The following is an 18,022-nucleotide window of genomic DNA, read 5'->3' as shown; positions in this document are numbered from 1 at the left end:
CATCCAAACGTGTTGTGTTGAGAATAGCTCGCCAGGAATAACAGCTATTACTGGGGTTAGCGCTATTCCTGTGTCATCTAAACGTATCATGTCGACCAAAATTATTCGTTAGAATTAATTTAAAATCAAATATCAGACAAGTAACATGAAATGTTGATCTTGATTTATTTCTAGAGTAATATTGCATTTATTTACGTCGAAAATAAGAAATTTTAAAATTCATTTTTTTAAAGATATAAAACACGGAAATCATTAGTTTAGTATAATCAAATTTAGACCGCCGATTTCTCCTTATCTTTGACTTACATAAAACAAATTCAAAATTTTATTATTATTTAGATGAAGGCAATACATAAGAAATAGATGGAATTGGGTTCACAGTTCATATAATCGTTTGAGAAAAAAAAAATTGTTGTCATGAGGGGCACCAAAAATATAGGCATTAGATCCTTTCTAGCTAAAATAAAAACATAAAAATGCCTGCAGACTTAGAGCACTGGCACAAATTTTGTTTCTTTACGGAGATGTTGCAAATTCAATTCTCAAAAATAACATCTAAAAAATGATGTACCGATGTCCTTCAATAAAAAAAAAAATGTAAAACAGTATAAACAAATTAGGGCATGTTAATTACTAGCAAAAAATGCTCATAAATATAATTTTACTAACCCTACTTTGATTTACATATGTTTCAATATATAATCTGAATATATAATTTAAGGGTGCATTTCAGTATTTAAACATGAGAAATTTAGTACTTTTCTTTCTTTCGTAGAAGAAAAACTACTTTTGAAGGTTTATATTATTAGTAGATGAAAACAAAAGGTCTGCTCTAAACCAAGGTTCTAAATAGCGATTATAACGGCATAGCGGGGAGACAAAAAAAAAAAGCTATTGCGAATAGCGTAGCTATAGCGAAAGCTATCACACATAGCGATTTTCCCTTTTCAAACTTTATATTCTATATTTCTACTAATTATCAACATAATCAATATTAGAGAATTGATGTAACAACTAAATGACAACTAATCTAAGTCTATACTTTTTATCAATTACGCAAATAAGAATGAAAAAAATCTAAAAAGTAACATTATTTAATAGTTTATACTTCATGGTATTACATATTATAATAGACAAAGAGCAATTAATTTTATAAGGTAAATGAAGTCAATATACATATTTAAACATTTTATAATTATAATAATAATCAAAATCAGCTTTCAATTGAAACGAACGATAATAATTTTACAAACGAATACTATAAAAAGAGTAATCAAAATGAATAATTAGTATTTGAATATTTCTCGATATAGAATGATAGAATAAATCACAAATAAAAATAGAAGCATATAGTTTGGTTTAGTATACTTATCGTAGAAGACCATGTAGCATTAGAAATAAGAATAGAAGTACAGAAGTCCATATAAATTGCAAAAAAAAAATCATGTAGCATAGCGGTAGCTATAGCGGGTCTCATATAGCGGTAATAGCGGTCAGCTATTATAGCTATAGCGGTCGTAGCTGAGTTAGCGCAATTTTCTCTCATAGCTTAGCGTTTATGGTCCGAAAAAGCTATAGTGTAGCTATAGCGCCGCTATAGCTAGCTATTTAGAAGCTTGCTCTAAACATATAGATCTGGAATCAGATATTGGTATGCTATATTTTGTCTTTTAAGAATTAACATCAATTTTCTAACTATGGGATAACATCAAAGGCGGAGCTAAGAGAAAAAAATGGAGGCTAATTAATCCTTTTTTGTCAAAATTTTTGTATTTATTATAATTTTTTATTTAATTTAGAGTATTATGATACTCTAAAATTGATTTTTATTCTACATAAAAAAATTGTATATGATTGACCTTATATGTATTTGAACTATGTGTGCTGGTGTATGTGGTTTTAAGCACCATAGCCTCACTTCTTTTATTTATGTGTGTTGCCGGATTACATCCTATATTTTTTTTTCTTTTGAAATCCTTGGTAGAAGCTACCAAGTATACATCCGACATTTTCAAAATCCAAAACAGTCGATCCAAATCGTTCAACATGATGGATACAATTTTACATATCAAATTTTACATTTTTTTGATTTTTTTTACTATTTATTAATAAAGATGGGTACAAAAATTTAAGGATATGAAAACAACAATTTTGTAAAATACTTAATAAATAGTTAAAAAAATTATAAAAAAAAGTAAATTTTGATCTGATCAAATTTTCGATCGACTGTTTGGACTTTGAAAACATAGGGTGTAATCCGATGTCACCAAAAAAGGGTGTAATTGGATCCTTCCTTATATATATATATATATAGAGAGAGAGAGAGAGAGAGAGAGAGAGAGAGAGAGTATGGCTAAATTGCTACCGGTAGGACTTCGACCTAAGTGCTTACGGGTCATATTTTAGTATTTGATGTTCAAACAACAAATCCAAACTGTTAGATGTTCAATCTATATTAAAATGTGCTTGGAGACCAAATATTACATTTTTTGGAATTTTTTTACTATTTATTAAGCTGGTTTGAAAATTGTTGATCCAACGGTGACTTAACAAAACTAAAAATCAGCAGCCACCGTTGGATCAACAATTTTCAAAGTGGCTTAATAAATAGTAAAAAAATTCAGAAAAATGTAAAATTTGGTCTCCAAACACATATTAATATGGAGAACAAGATGAATAGTTCAGATCGACTTTTTGGATTTTGAAATCTCAAATTTGGACCGTATGCATATGCCGCCATATGCTACCGAATGCATATTAGTCATGTTGGATTTTGACAGTTCAAACCCATTGATTAGTTTAAGATGCGGAATGAGCGTAAAACAAAAATTTTACTTTTAACTTAAGCCAAGAATTAAACGGGGTATGTCAAGAAACTTTCCAAGGCGGTCCACCTTCAGTATTCCTTTGACATCAAAACTCCATTTAATCATTTTACAGATCTACTCCATAATTGTTTTCTAAAGCTTTAATCTATTTACAAATTAAATAGATTAATATAACATATTTATATCTTGTCTCCAAATTCTAATTGGAATGCAGCAGACCGAGAAGACCGAATCTCCAAGGCGGTCCACCTTCAGTATTCCTTTGACATCAAAACTCAATTTAATCATTTTACAGATCTACACCATAATTATTTTCTAAAGCTTTAATCTATTTACAAATTAAATAGATTAATATAACATATTTATATCTTGTCTTCAAATTCTAATTGGAATGCAGCAGACCGAGAAGACTGAATCTCCAAGGCGGTCCACCTTCAGTATTCCTTTGACATCAAAACTCAATTTAATCCTTTTACATATCTACTCCATAATTGTTTTCTAAAACGTTAATCTATTTACAAATTAAATAGATTAATATAACATATTTATATCTTGTCTCCAAATTCTAATTGGAATGCAGCAGACCGAGAAGAGCGAATCTGAGGAACGTCTCGCCTCGGAGTATCAAACGTTTGATACCTCTATCGGTTATCCACCAGGACTAATAGGAGAGCGATTTATTTCTTTTGCCAGAAATATCGTAAACAAACGATTCAGTTTTCCGATTTTCAAAGTCCAAACATCTTATCCAAATTGTTAGATGTTTAATCTATATTAAAATATGCTTGGAGACCAAATTTTATATTTTTTTTGAAATTTTTTTACTATTTATTAAGATGGTTTGAAAATCGTTGTTTTTATAAAAAAAAAAAGTCAAAAAAATGTCAAATTTGGTCTCCAAGCACATTTTAATATAGATTAAACATCCAATGATTTGGATCGGCTTTTTGGACTTTGAAAATAGGAAAACCGAATCATTTGTTTCAGAGATAGAACAAATGATTTTCAAACCCCTCTCTCTCTCTATATATATAGAGAGAGAGAGAGAGAGAGACAGAGAGAGATGGGCTATGGTGCATTGCAATGCATGGAGGGGTTTGTGCATTGGACCATAAATCTAAAATTCAAAATCCAAATGACCGATCCGAACCGTTCATCTTGTTCTCCATATTAATATGTGCTTAGAGACCAAATTTTACATTTTTCTGAATTTTTTTACTATTTATTAAGTATTTTAAAAAATTGTTGATCCAACGGTGGCTTAACAAAACAGTAAAATCAGCAGCCACCGTTGGATCAACAATTTTGTAAAATACTTAATAAATAGCAAAAGAAATTCAGAAAAATGTAAAATTTGGTCTCCAAGCACATATTAATATGGAGAACAAGATGAACGGTTTGGATCGGCCATTTGGATTTTGAATTTTAGATTTATGGTCCAATGCACAAACCCCTCCATGCATTGCAATGCACCATAGCCCATCTCTATATATATATATATATAGGGTCCGGCTAATTTGCTGCCGGCAGCATTATAGCCGGAGGTGCTGCCACCATTTTTTTATTTTCTGATGTCCAAACAACAAATCTAAACCGTTAGATGTTTAATCTATATTATAATCTACTTGGAGACCAAATTTTATATTTTTTGAAATTTTTTTACTATTTATTAAGCTAGTTTGAAAACTGCTGTTTTCAGTAAATTTCTGCAGCATTGAAATCAACAGTTTTCAAACTAGCTTAATAAATAGTAAAAAAATTCCAAAAAATATAAAATTTGGTCTCCAAGTAGATTATAGTATAGATTAAACATCTAACGGTTTAGATTTGTTGTTTGGACATCAGAAAATGAAAAAAAGGCCGGCAGCACCGCTGACAGAAATGCTGCCGGCAGCAAATTAGCCACAGTCTATATATATATATAAAATGATCGATTGTTCCTAGCCTAATAAACAATCAATTGTTCCTAGCCTCTCGTGCAACCAAGTCGTTTTCCAATTTTTAAAGTCCAAATGATCGATCCAAACCGTTAGATGTGATCTTCATATTAAAATGTGCTAGGAGACCAAATTTTACATTTTTTGGAATTTTTTTACTATTTATTAAGCCACTTTGAAAATCGCTGATCCAACGGTAGCTTCTGATTTTACTGTTTGGTTAAGCCACCGTTGGATCAGGGATTTTCAAAGTGGCTTAATAAATAGCAAATAAATTCCAAAAAATGTAAAATTCGGTCTCGTAGCACATTTTAATATGGAGATCACATCTAACGGTTTGGATCGATCATTTAGACTTTAAAAATCGGAAAATGACTTGGTTGCACGGGAGGCTAGGAACAATCGATTGTTTATTAGCCTACCTCTATATATATATATATAGGAATATGCTAGCATGCTATGCATAGCATAGAACCCCTCCATGCAACGGCTCGGATTTCGAGTTTTCAAAATCCTAACGGTCGATCCGAACCGTTCATCTTGTTCTCCATATTAATATGTGTTTGGAGACCAAATTTTACATTTTTTGGAATTTTTTTACTATTTCTTTAGATTTATTGAAAATCGCTGTTTTTTTATGGTCCAGATTTGCTGAAAACAGCGATTTTCAATAAATCTAAAGAAATAGTAAAAAAATTCCAAAAAATGTAAAATTTGGTCTCCAAACACATATTAATATGGAGAACAAGATGAACGGTTCGGATCGACCGTTAGGATTTTGAAAACTCGAAATCCGAGCCGTTGCATGGAGGGGTTCTATGCTATGCATAGCATGCTAGCATATTCCTATATATATATATATATATATATATATATATATATATATATATATAGAGGTAGGCTAATAAACAATCGATTGTTCTTAGCCTCCCGTGCAACCAAGTCATTTTCCGATTTTTAAAGTCTAAATGATCGATCCAAACCGTTAGATGTGATCTCCATATTAAAATGTGCTACGAGACCGAATTTTACATTTTTTGGAATTTATTTGCTATTTATTAAGCCAATTTGAAAATCCCTGATCCAACGGTAGCTTCTGATTTTTACTGTTTTGTAAGCCACCGTTGGATCAGCGATTTTCAAAGTGGCTTAATAAATAGTAAAAAAATTTCAAAATATGTAAAATTTGATCTCCAAGCACATTTTAATATGGAGATGACATCTAACGGTTTGGATCGATCATTTGGACTTTAAAAATCGGAAAATGAATCGGTAGCACTTCGGCCGAAGTGCTACCGAATGCATATTAGTCACACTCTATGTATATATATATGTATAGAGAGAGAGAGAGAGAGAGAGAGAGATAGGCTAACATACAATCGATTGTTCCTAGCCTCCCGTACAACCAAGTCGTTTTCCCATTTTTAAAGTCCAAATGATCGATCCAAACCGTTAAATGTGATCTCCATATTAAAATGTGCTAGGAGACCAAATTTTACATTTTTTGGAATTTTTTTACTATTTATTAAGCCACTTTGAAAATAGCTGATCCAACGGTAGCTTCTGATTTTACTGTTTGGTTAAGCCACCGTTGGATCAACGATTTTCAAAGTGGCTTAATAGTAAAAAAAATTCAAAAAATGTAAAATTTGGTCTCCTAGCACATTTTAATATGGAGATCACATCTAACGGTTTGGATCGATCATTTGGACTTTAAAAATCAAAAAATAACTTGGTTGTACGGGAGGCTAGGAACAATCGATTGTGTGTATATATATATATATATATGAGGAGGTTTCAAATGCACCCTATCTTTCAAATCATTTTTCTCCGTTTTCAAAGTTCGAATAGTCAATCCGAACCGTTAGATGCGATCTATATATTAAGATGTGCTTGGAGACCAAATTTTATATTTTTTGGAATTTTTTTACTATTTATTAAGCCACTTTGAAAATCGCTGATTTTATATTTTCTGGACCATTGGATCAGTGATTTTCAAAGTGGTTTAATAAATAGTAAAAAAATTCAAAAAATGTAAAATTTGGTCTCCAATCACATCTTAATATATAGATCGCATCTAACGGTTCAGATTGATTATTCAGACTTTGAAAATGGAGAAACAAGATTTGAAAGATAGGGAGTATTTGGGAGCATTGCAATGCATGGGCACCCTTGTGCATTGGACTATAAATCACGGCTTCAAAGTCCAAATGACCGATCCAAACCGTTCATCTTGTTCTCCATATTAATATGTGCTTGGAGACCAAGTTTTACATTTTTTTGGAATTTTTTTACTATTTATTAAGCCACTTTGAAAAATCTGAAAATCTGGATGAACAGTAAAAAACAGTAAAAATTTCTGGACCATCGGATCAGCGATTTTCAAAGTGGCTTAATAAATAGTAAAAAAATTTCAAAAAATGTAAAACTTGGTCTCCAAGCACATATTAATATAAAGAACAAGATGAACGGTTTGGATCGGTCATTTGGACTTTTATAGTCCAATGCACAAGGATGCCCATACATTGCAATTCACCATAGCTCATCTCTCTCTATATATATATAGATAGATAGATAGATAGAGATATATATATCGAAAGTTATTCCGCCTCTGAATAAGATAGGATGCACATTAAAATTTTGACATGCATTAGAATTACTAACATAATTAAAGATGATTGTAGCGTGTGAAATCTTCCTTAACTAAGTCTTCTTTTAACAAAATCTTCTTTTAACTAAGTGCACTTCGGACTGTTTACGAAATCTTCCTTAACTAAGTGCACTCGATCCGCAGGGGCGGACCCAGCATAGACCGAGGGGTAGCCGCCTCCCCTGAATTTCGAGTTTTAGTAGTGATCTATCAATATCGATCAACTTTGCCTCTCCTGGAAATTTGGTTGCCCCTCTCTGAATGTTTGATTTGTAATTCAAGTTAAATTTAGTGTTAAAATCAAAATAATTTTTTTGAATTATGATTGGTAATTAGAATTATAAATTAAAGCATAATAAATTACAAGTCAGAACATTATAAAATATAAAATGAAAGCATTATTTTTTATCTAGTAATAAATTAGTTAATAGATTTAAATCCGATAAGCTATTTAAATCTTATTCGATATTTTTTGCCCCTAGTAATGAAAATCCTAGATCCGCCCCTCCACATCGTTTAGTAATTCTACAACATTTATGGTTCTTTGGGACCACACACACACACACATATATATGCACTCAAATACTCAATTGCATTACAATGACCATGAAACATTGTTATTTCCGAAAAAATGGCTATAAATTTGGAGTAAGATCGATAGTGTAAAATAGGTGTCTAATATCTTAAATTTATAGACAGATAGGGACAAATATCTAAAGGGCCGAACAAATGGGCCTCATAACATGTGCACTCAGGAATAGATGGACCAGCTATCATTCTCCTTCTCCTATCTTTGAAATCACGGGTTGGAGGTCAAGCACCCGATATTTCTCCTCCTCCGATCGGCCTTCTGATATTTTTTCCCTATTGGCTCGATTTTTCATTCCAATATCTTCTGTAATGCATACCAAGTATTCATTTGTAACGGGTTCAAGTACCACGTATATGGATAAGAAAATGATTCATTTCGTATTGATATATTGTCTTTTATGCATTGGATCTGACCAACGAAGATAATGCAAAAATTACAGATATTGAAAAGGTATTGCAAATATTCGTTGCGCCCTTCAAACTTTTAAGGTATACTGAATTTAGGAACGCTGTTTCATTCCAGTGTTTTGCATCTTCACAAATAAAATATGCACAAGCCTACAGTTGCAGTAGGTGTTAGTCTTTAGCTATATTGGTCTGGAAGAATTTAAAAGCTCTAGTCTATACATTCTAGGCAAAGTTCTACATGTGTTTTGCTTAATTCTGTTTCAAGCTGTGTTGATGTCTTTTTCTCCCAAATTAATATACACAAACTGAACTACAATTTATTAAGTATACTATGCAAATATTAATAAAGTACACATCAGACAGCAACAGGAGGGGGTGATGCTTCCGGAAGTCCACTTCCAGTAATTTCACTTGCACTAACACCACTTTTCAAAACTACAACCTTCTTGTCAGAATCCACGTCCACTATAATCGAATCCCCCTCCTTGATCTCTTCTGACAATATCTTCTCAGCCAAACTATCTTCTAGAAGCCTCATGATAGCTCTTCGCAATGGCCTTGCACCATAACTCGGACTATAACCTTCGTCCACTACTCTGTCCCTAAACCGCTCAGTCACTTGCAAGTCGATCTCCTTCTTCTTCAACCGCTCAAACACCTCCTTCAACATGATATCAGCAATATCCTTTACCTCTGGCTTGGTGAGTTGCCTGAATACAATCATCTCATCCAAACGGTTGAGGAACTCAGGTCGGAAATATTGCTTCAATTCCTCCGTGACCAAACTCTTGATCCTGTTGTAGCTGTTGTCTTGCAGATCACCATCAACATCGAAACCGATCTTGCGGCTACCTTTTTCAATCACACTGCTGCCAACATTGGATGTCATTATTAGGAGGGTGTTCTTGAAATCTATGGTCCGGCCCTTGCTGTCAGTGAGCCGGCCATCTTCTAAGATTTGAAGCATCATGTTGAACACATCCGGATGCGCCTTTTCAATTTCGTCGAAGAGGATCACGGTGTATGGCCGTCGCCGCACTGCCTCAGTCAGCTGTCCACCTTCAGTGTAACTGCAGTGGTCACAAGAGTCACAGGAAAAGTTTTATTTGAATTAGGAATAAGAAAGGAGATTTTTCAAATCTATCAGAAAGGAAAAGTAGCCTAATTGTAACAGAGCTCATATAAAAAATGGCGGGGATCCCTGAACAAGGTTTATCTTGATGACCTTATTAATGCTTTTCCAGATCATGCAAAAAAAAAAATTATAAATATAAAAGAAATTATAAATATATTGTTGTTCTTATAGATTGGTTGTGTATTAATTTTCATGTAATTTAAAGAAGTTTTCATGTTCCATCAAATGCTGTCTATGGACCACTACCAATTTCATGCCATTTGATGAACAGTGATACTTGCAAAAAAATTATCATTTTTCTTGTATAAGATATGTATAAAATATAGATTATATTTTACTTGTCGGATTTTAACCATATGTTATTTTTACGGTTGTCAAGATTGTTAATTCGTTGTCCATGGTACCCCCCCACAATAAGAAAAAAAAAATCTCATAAATTAATGATTTTACTGCCAGTTGGTGGTGCACCTTATATAGTGATATGGAGCTGTTGCAAGCAAGTATACCAAGAAAATTATACTATTTTTTCATAGCTCGGCTACCCTGAAAAGTAAATGATGCAGTAAATAGCTAATGCCATGTGATAGGCCATTCCAGCATTACCCGACATAACCAGGAGGGGACCCGATAAGCTTGGAGACGGTGTGCCGCTCCATGAACTCGCTCATGTCAAGGCGAACCATTGCTTCCTCTGACCCAAAATAATATGCCGCAATCGCCTTTGCAAGCTCAGACTTCCCGACTCCAGTGGGCCCTGAAAATATGAAACTCGCGATCGGACGGTTTGGATTCTTCAACCCAACACGGGCACGACGTATTGCACGGCTTATCGCCTTCACTGCCTCATCTTGGCCTGTTAAGTTTTCAAAAAGAAAATAATAAAATCGAGTTACTAGTCAGTTAAAACATCCAGACATTATGTCTAGTCAACCGTGTATGAGAATTTGCTACCAGAGTTCAAATCCCTCTAGATCCTTACTATGAAATAATATTTTACTGTTAGTATTTATATGGGTGATGGTCTGTACAGAAAATGCCATGTGAGGTAGAAGCACCAACTAAGAATGCAAATTAACAAATTAATATTCTTTTAGTAGGGGTGAGCAACATCACCTATGATGCGCTTATGTAGGGTCTCCTCCATCTTAAGTAGCCGATTAGATTCATCAGTTGAGACCTTCTCGACTGGTATACCAGTCCACGAGGAAACAATGTGTTCAATGTCAGCCTCAGTGACAATCGGGCCTGACTCATTGGTCGATTCAGACTCAGCTTTGACTTGTTCCTTTCCCTTATCAACCAGCGCTGTGATTTGTGCACGCAATTCAATCTCTTTGTTGCGTAGCTCGCCGGCCTAAATTTAAAAATTATTCTTATGTTTTCAAGTTTTCAAGAGGAAAATTTTGACAGTCTTTTCTGTTACATATGAAAATCATTTGATACTTTTTGCACTTTCATTGGACTGCTGCTTCTATCACACAAGTATTGTAACTAACCTAAAAAAAATAACCAACTTATTTATAAAATAAAGATAACGAAAAGAAAAGGGATTAAATTTTAGATGTTCCAATTCCTGAGAAACTCTACATTGTTACTAATTCCAAATTCAAGTACCAGAACACACAATTAAGAAATCATTGTAGTTAAAAAACGAGCATTTATAGCTATATAAAGAACAAAACTGACTTATTTTTTAATGGAAGTTAAGAAAAGAAAAGAAAAATTATATGTTCAAAGCGCTAAAGAACTCTGTATTGTTACTAAATTCCAAATTCAAATACTGGAAAGCACAATTTGGAAATTGTTGTCTAAAAACCTCATTAGAAGTGCTTTGATAATCAGATGTGCAATCTTTCCAAGGTAATCGGTAATACTGTTGAATTAAAAGAAAAAATGCTAAATTTTGACAGAACGATGCATACCTTTTCGAAGTCTTGGCTTCGGACGGCTTCATTTTTCTCCTTGGTTATTTTCCGGAGCTCCTTGTCGATTTCTTTTGCTTCTTCAGGAAGCTTAAGAAAAACATATAAAGTAAATAAGTAAAAGCACAAAAGTTACTCTTAACATTTATTTAATTAGATTAGTAATTACAATCAGATAAAGTCTCTTCTCATTACCTGTGCATGACGAAGCCTGACCCTTGACCCAGCCTCATCAACCAAGTCTATTGCTTTATCAGGCAGGAAACGATCGCTTACAGATAAGGAAAAAAAATGTAAGTATTAATAATGATAGTTCAAAATACCCTTAACTAACAGTGGTTTATAACACAACAACAATTCGCTGAATGTATTTTGGGAACATAACAAATTTTATGCCACCCAGTTTCTGAGCACGCACGTAGGGCCAGGATGGTACCTATGCAGGGGTTAAACACCAATTTGTAAGATTTTCTTCCCCTTCATGTGTTCTTTTACTGATTTTTGAATTTCAATTGATCTGAGGTTTAATTGCACCATTTGAGCTGAGGTTTATTTAGGTTTGATCAGGGCTTGGCTCTGTTGTGGTTAAATTTGAATTCTGGAATAAGTTTGGTATAGTTACCTTATGTACTGGTATGAGAGATGTGCGGCAGCGGTAAGGGATTCATCAGTGTACCGTAACTTGTGATGGATCTCATACCGTTCACGTAGTCCCTTGAGAATCTCTATTGTTTCCTCGACTGATGGTTCTGGCACTTTAACAGGTTGGAAACGCCTCTCCAGTGCAGGGTCCTTTTCAATGTGTTTCCTATATTCGTCTATTGTTGTTGCCCCTATACACTACACAACACAGAAGACGAGGAAAGAAAATATTATTCCCTTCTTTTTCTAATTTTGTCTTGGATTTATTACATAACATGTGAGGGAAACCAAGGATAAATTGGCAAAATTGAGGAGAATTCAGGCTTTCCTGAGCCATAATCGCATCCTCAAAGTTCAATTATCGGTAATTGGTGCTATTTTTCGAAACATAATTAGTGCACTTCAAGCTCAATCAGAGAGAGAGAGAGAGAGAGAGGGGTACATTCTGAACATTTTGGCAGCTCCTGCCAACATTTTTTAAAAAAAGAGAGAAGTACATTCTGAAATTCTATACCTCAATTTCAAAAAAAAAAAAAAAATCATATACCTGAAGTTCGCCTCTAGCTAACGCTGGTTTTAATATATTTGCTGCATCTATGGCACCTTCAGCGGCACCTGCACCAATCAATGTATGAACTTCATCTATAAAGAGTATAATCTCGTCACTTTGCTTTATTTCCTCCATCAGTTTCTTCAGCCTCTCTTCAAACTCCCCCCTGTATTTCGTACCGGCCACCAGCAGACCCATGTCGATGGTTATTACCTAAGAGAAACAGGTATCACATGACACGAAATCGATTTTTATACCATTGGTGATTTATCAATGCTTGACCCAACCAATACCATGGTATTAATGTACCACTGCACTATGCAACGATTACTTTTAGGTACGAATACAGTTCAATTAACACAGGAATGTTGTACCTGTTTTCCCTCGATTGTTTCAGGGACATCTCCATTTGCAATTCTCTGGGCAAGGCCTTCAGCTATGGCAGTTTTCCCTACACCAGGTTCACCAATCAAACAAGGATTGTTCTTTGTGCGCCGGCCCAAAATTTGTGTTACCCGCTGAATTTGTTCTTGCCTCCCCACCACCGGATCTAGCTTTCCCTGTTGAAAACACTCGTCAACTTCATTTACTTATATAATTGAAGAAAGAGCTTTTATAGCTGTATCATTGAATTAAATCACTGCAAACTGCAGTCCAGTTAATGCAAAGCAACTGACAGATGCTACAAAAGTACAGCATTGCAACGCTGATAGGGGAACTAAGTCGTTGGTGTCCTGTAGTGACTAACTCAATCACACATGACACAGTTATTTGACGAAAGGAAAAGAGTACCTCCTCAGCTAGCTTAGTAAGATTTGTTCCGTACTCTTCTAGAGTAGGCATTTTATTGCCACTGCTGCCTCCACCAACACCAGCACCAACTGCTTCCGTGCTTTCTCCTACCATTCTTACTACCTAAAACACAAAATTTAACTATTAACTACAACTACCACCATAATGGTTAATCATGATCTAGTAGTCTTTAAATCCAGGAAATTTTAAGATTATCACAACAGCAACAAAAACATTAGTAGCAGTAAAATTAATAACAGTACATCTGAAGTGCATCATGGAAAAATTCCAATATAGAGTAAAATTGTTGTCTGCAGCTTTAAATTAATGTGAAAAGATTAAGATTTGATTTATAACCCTGGTGCTTGAACTGAATAACTCCTAATTTGATATCATATAAAATTCAACAAGAATTCTAAAAGCTTGATTGGAGGGTGGTTAACTATCACTTCTCTCTAGTACAAAAGTTTTCAACGTACTAGTTAATTTTACCTGTGTACGGATACTGTTTGGGTCTGCTCCTAGGCTCTCGAGCACGCGTGCCGCTACACCTTCTCCTTCACGGAGTAACCCAAGAAGCAAGTGCTCTGATCCTATATAGTTGTGACCTACAAATTGATGAAACTCATTTAGTCGAGAAAAAAAAAAATAATCAGGGTAAATTATCTTTCAAGTATCATTTTTTATTGTTTTATTGGTTCCTAATAATCAAGATTGTGCCATTTTGATCTGGGACATCAATTTTTAATTTAGAAACTGATTAAAAAAAAAATCCTTCAGTACGCTTATGCGGTATCCCTTACTTTTTGACTGATACCAAAATTATGGCATTGACATGAAAAGTGAAAATTGTAATAAAACAGTAACCACCAAAAGGGGCTAAACCATAATATCAAGGAAACAAAAGGGAATTTTCAGTCTTCAGGAAAATTTAGAGTTTACTCTATTTTTATTTCAGAACCCAATCTAAGTATTTCAAAATATTTTGTTTTTGGCCGATAAAGTGAAATTTTACATGGCAATTCATGCCAACAAATTCATTCTTTGGATTTAATTGATCCTCAGTTGTACAAACAATGACTCAGATTTGCACAATTTAGGACCACAGTTACCTCTTGATAATTAACGCCCCTACTATAAGCATCACCTATACTTAATTTGATCCAAAAGTACGAATTAGAATTGTGCAATTAAACACCAAACTAAACTAACATCTAATTTCACAAGTAATGGTATTTATGTGATCAAATGGAAGGTTAATAGCAGGTTTACTCACCCATTTGACGGGCCTCTTCTAAGGCAAGTTCTAGAACCCTTTTAGCGCGTGCTGTGAATGGAATCTCCACGGCCACAAAACCACTTCCCTTTCCAATTATCTTTTCTACTTCAACCCTTGCATCTTTCAAATTTATACCCATGGATTTCAGCACTTTTGCAGCTATACCGGTTCCTTCCCCAATTAGACCCAAAAGTATCTGTTCGGTACCAACAAAGTTGTGGCCCAGCCGCCTAGCCTCCTCTTGAGCAAGCATAATTACCTGTTTGGTTTTAGCAAGAATTATCATACAAAATTTTGAGCTGATCTAAATCAGTACATATGTTCATACTGGTATCTTACATTAGTATAAAGGATGAGGTTGAACAACTACAACTTAAAATTACAGTTAATTCTGCTCTGTAATTATGTTTTGATTTGGTTGAATCTATACTATCTCTTAATACACAAAACACATATAAAGGGTAGAAATTTATCCATCAATAGAGTATTTGAATTAATAAAAAAAACAAAAAAGGAATTAATTTTAGATCACCTTAATAGCTTTTTCAGTGAATCTCTCAAACATGGCCACAGTGCACAGTTTCCTTCTAGAACTTCTTGTTCTTCCTCTGTGATATTTCACCTCTTGATTTCTTAAAGGGAAAGATCCAAAAAATCTATTAGAATTCCTAACCGAGTTTAAACTCGCAGTTATGAAAATTCTAGAAGAATTCCCATTCCTTCGCCAAGTGCCTCTGATTTTGCTGTCATCTCCAGTTGTTACCCCACTAGGTAGAACTGCTAGCTGAACCAGTGCTCCCGCCATCTCTGTACAACAATTTTTTTACAATTAGATCGATGTTAAGCTTATCTCGGAGAGAAAGAGAGAGCAAAGGAATTGCACCTAAATTGATTAGAGACGGAGAGATTAAGGTATGAAGAGAAAATATCTCAGGGGTATTGGAGAGACGAGAGAGAGTATAGATAAGAAATGCGAGATTCCTTTCAGTCGGTGTTGTGGAGACTTTTATATAGATTTTTTATTGCATTAGAGGGGAAGTGAGAGAAATAAATAGTTGGGGGTGTCGTTACGTAAAAACAAGGCCACGTGGCAGCTCCAAAACCGTGTTTCATGATATTTTACATGTATTTCATAAAAATAAAAATAAAAGATATTTTACTAAGGAGATCTTATGTGTGTGGGAACTACGCTGTACAAATTCTAAGAACATACAACTCCCTCGATATTTTTTAAAACACGCCCTGCCTTTTTCAACATAGCTGTAGTTAGAAGCATATTCAGAATTTTTGTCATGATAGGACACTAATAACAATAGAGAAAAAATATTACCGCAAGATAGATCGAGTACAATAAGCACACAAAAGAAGGCAAACACAAGATTAGGGGTGTACAAAAAAACCCGAGACCCACTCGACCCGCTTGACCTGTCCGACCCGACCCGTTTTTTACCGGGTTGAGTTGTTATTGGGTCGGGTACGGGTTGAAATTTGATAAACCCGTTACTCTGGGTCGGGTCACGGATTTACTCTTACTAACCCGTTTATATCCGGACCCGACCCAGAGTCATTATTTCCTTCGCTAGCGACCCGGCTCTCTTTAATCCGCATTAAATCTCCGTCTCTCCTTCTCTCCAAGGAATTCATGTAATCCTGTGAGATTTAGTTAATCATTCATTCATTCTGCTCTAATCAGTATATGCTTAACTCAGTTGTTTTGCACTGGTACCAGTTAGTACCACTCAGTTTTTTGCACTGGTACCAGTTAGTACCACTGTACCAGTTAATACCACTGCACTGTACCAGTTAGTGCTGCTGCTTGTGTTTGATAAAAATTCAATTCCAAATTTTAATTAAATTGAAATAATCTCATGTGAGATACTACTCTTGAGGAATATTGTTCAAACAATACAAAATTAAAAAAATTTCGAGTTAGCTACCAAATTAAGCCAAACTACATTCAAGTAGGGACAGCACTTCTGTTTCTCCTACAATTTCAAGCCTTTTGTACATTTAAATTATTTGCTTTGTTTGCTTTCTTTTCATTTAATTAAACACATTTTAATCAGATTGTGTAAGTCATATTCGATTATTGTATAATTGAACCAACATCAGATTGTGCAAGTCATATTCGATTATTGTATAATTGAACCAACATCAGATTGGGTATATCAGTATTGCTATCCCTGCATCATAGCTCATATTTAAAAATTTAATAACTAATATTTTTTTCTCTGTACAGGCTGATATGGGTGCTGAACTGCTGATTTTGAAGTTTACTATGGGGTTTTATGCTTAATATACTTCAGTTGTCACTTGTCAGTTTGGGTTTTTTTCAACTTTGTATAATTTGCTCTTTTGTATCAGGATTGCTATGATGTTTTGCTTTATATTAGGTTTGCTATGCTGGTGTTAGTTTCTGTTTTTGAATATGTTTAGACTTGATGGGGTTAGTTTGTTTTTTAATATGTTTAGACCTGGTGTTAGTTTGTTCTTTACTTGACTTCATTCAGTAGAGACCTGATGGTGTTAGTTTGTTCTTTACTTGGCTTCTGTTTTTTAATGTCTCATTCTCACTTTGAATCAGTCCAGAATGATAGCTTTGAATTTATAACCCGTTTAACCCGTCTAACCCGTATGTAAAAAAATAGATGGGTTGGGTTGGGTTATGGGTGGGTCAAGTAAAGAATTTTTTTAACCCGGTGTAATCGGGTTGAGTTCAAATTTTAATAAAATATCATCGACCCGCCCGTTGTACACCCCTACACAAGATATAAGGTGATTCGGTCGAGTCGACTCCACCTAGTGTTTTGCAAACAGGCAGGGCAGGCAGGCTGGGCTGGGCCCCGGCAAAATTCGTGGCGGGCGATGGGTACAACGGACACAGGTACAACAGGCCGAGCATCACGGATTTTTTTTTCTCAAAAACCCTGCCCTTCCCATTTCAAACCCGTGCCCATCTCAGATTCGGGGGCAGGGCGGTCCAGGTTCACGGGTAGGCAGTTTTTTTTTCTGTTTCGGCCTCTGTTCCGGCCAGGAACAGAGACCAAAACTGTTTCTTTTCTTTTTTTTTCTTTTTTTTCTATTTTTTCTCTTTTTTTTTCTTTTTTTTTCTTTTTTGTTCTTTTTCTGCTTTTTTTTCTTTGTAAACCAATAAATTATAAATCAAAATTCATTTAAACTAAAATTTATTTGACATGGTTGATTAATTTTAAGTGATCACTTTCCAGTTCGATTAATTATCCTTGCTTGTATCTTTTTATTTTTTATGAACATAAATACTTCATAATT

The 18,022-nt window shown here is 34.4% G+C and overlaps 1 protein-coding gene across 1 annotated transcript; it reads right to left on the bottom strand.

Annotated features, from left to right (window-relative positions):
* Positions 1-8,604: 8,604 nt before the first annotated feature.
* LOC144569165 (chaperone protein ClpC1, chloroplastic-like) lies at positions 8,605-15,763 on the bottom strand. The gene is made up of 13 exons (XM_078319374.1): positions 15,618-15,763; positions 15,267-15,541; positions 14,732-14,993; positions 13,948-14,063; positions 13,456-13,578; positions 13,038-13,223; positions 12,661-12,876; positions 12,094-12,311; positions 11,667-11,742; positions 11,472-11,561; positions 10,663-10,903; positions 10,153-10,402; positions 8,605-9,484 (listed from the first exon to the last, which is right to left on the bottom strand). The coding sequence occupies exons 2-13, from the start codon at positions 15,537-15,539 to the stop codon at positions 8,770-8,772; spliced, it is 2,766 nt and encodes a 921-aa protein (XP_078175500.1). The 5' UTR covers positions 15,540-15,541; positions 15,618-15,763; the 3' UTR covers positions 8,605-8,769.
* Positions 15,764-18,022: the final 2,259 nt, after the last annotated feature.

The sequence above is a fragment of the Carex rostrata genome, chromosome 18, assembly GCF_964058835.1.
Source record: "Carex rostrata chromosome 18, lpCarRost1.2, whole genome shotgun sequence".
NCBI classification, from domain to species: domain Eukaryota; kingdom Viridiplantae; phylum Streptophyta; class Magnoliopsida; order Poales; family Cyperaceae; genus Carex; species Carex rostrata.
The sequence above is the reverse complement of the archived record's forward strand: the minus strand, read 5'-3'. Positions and strand labels throughout refer to the sequence as shown.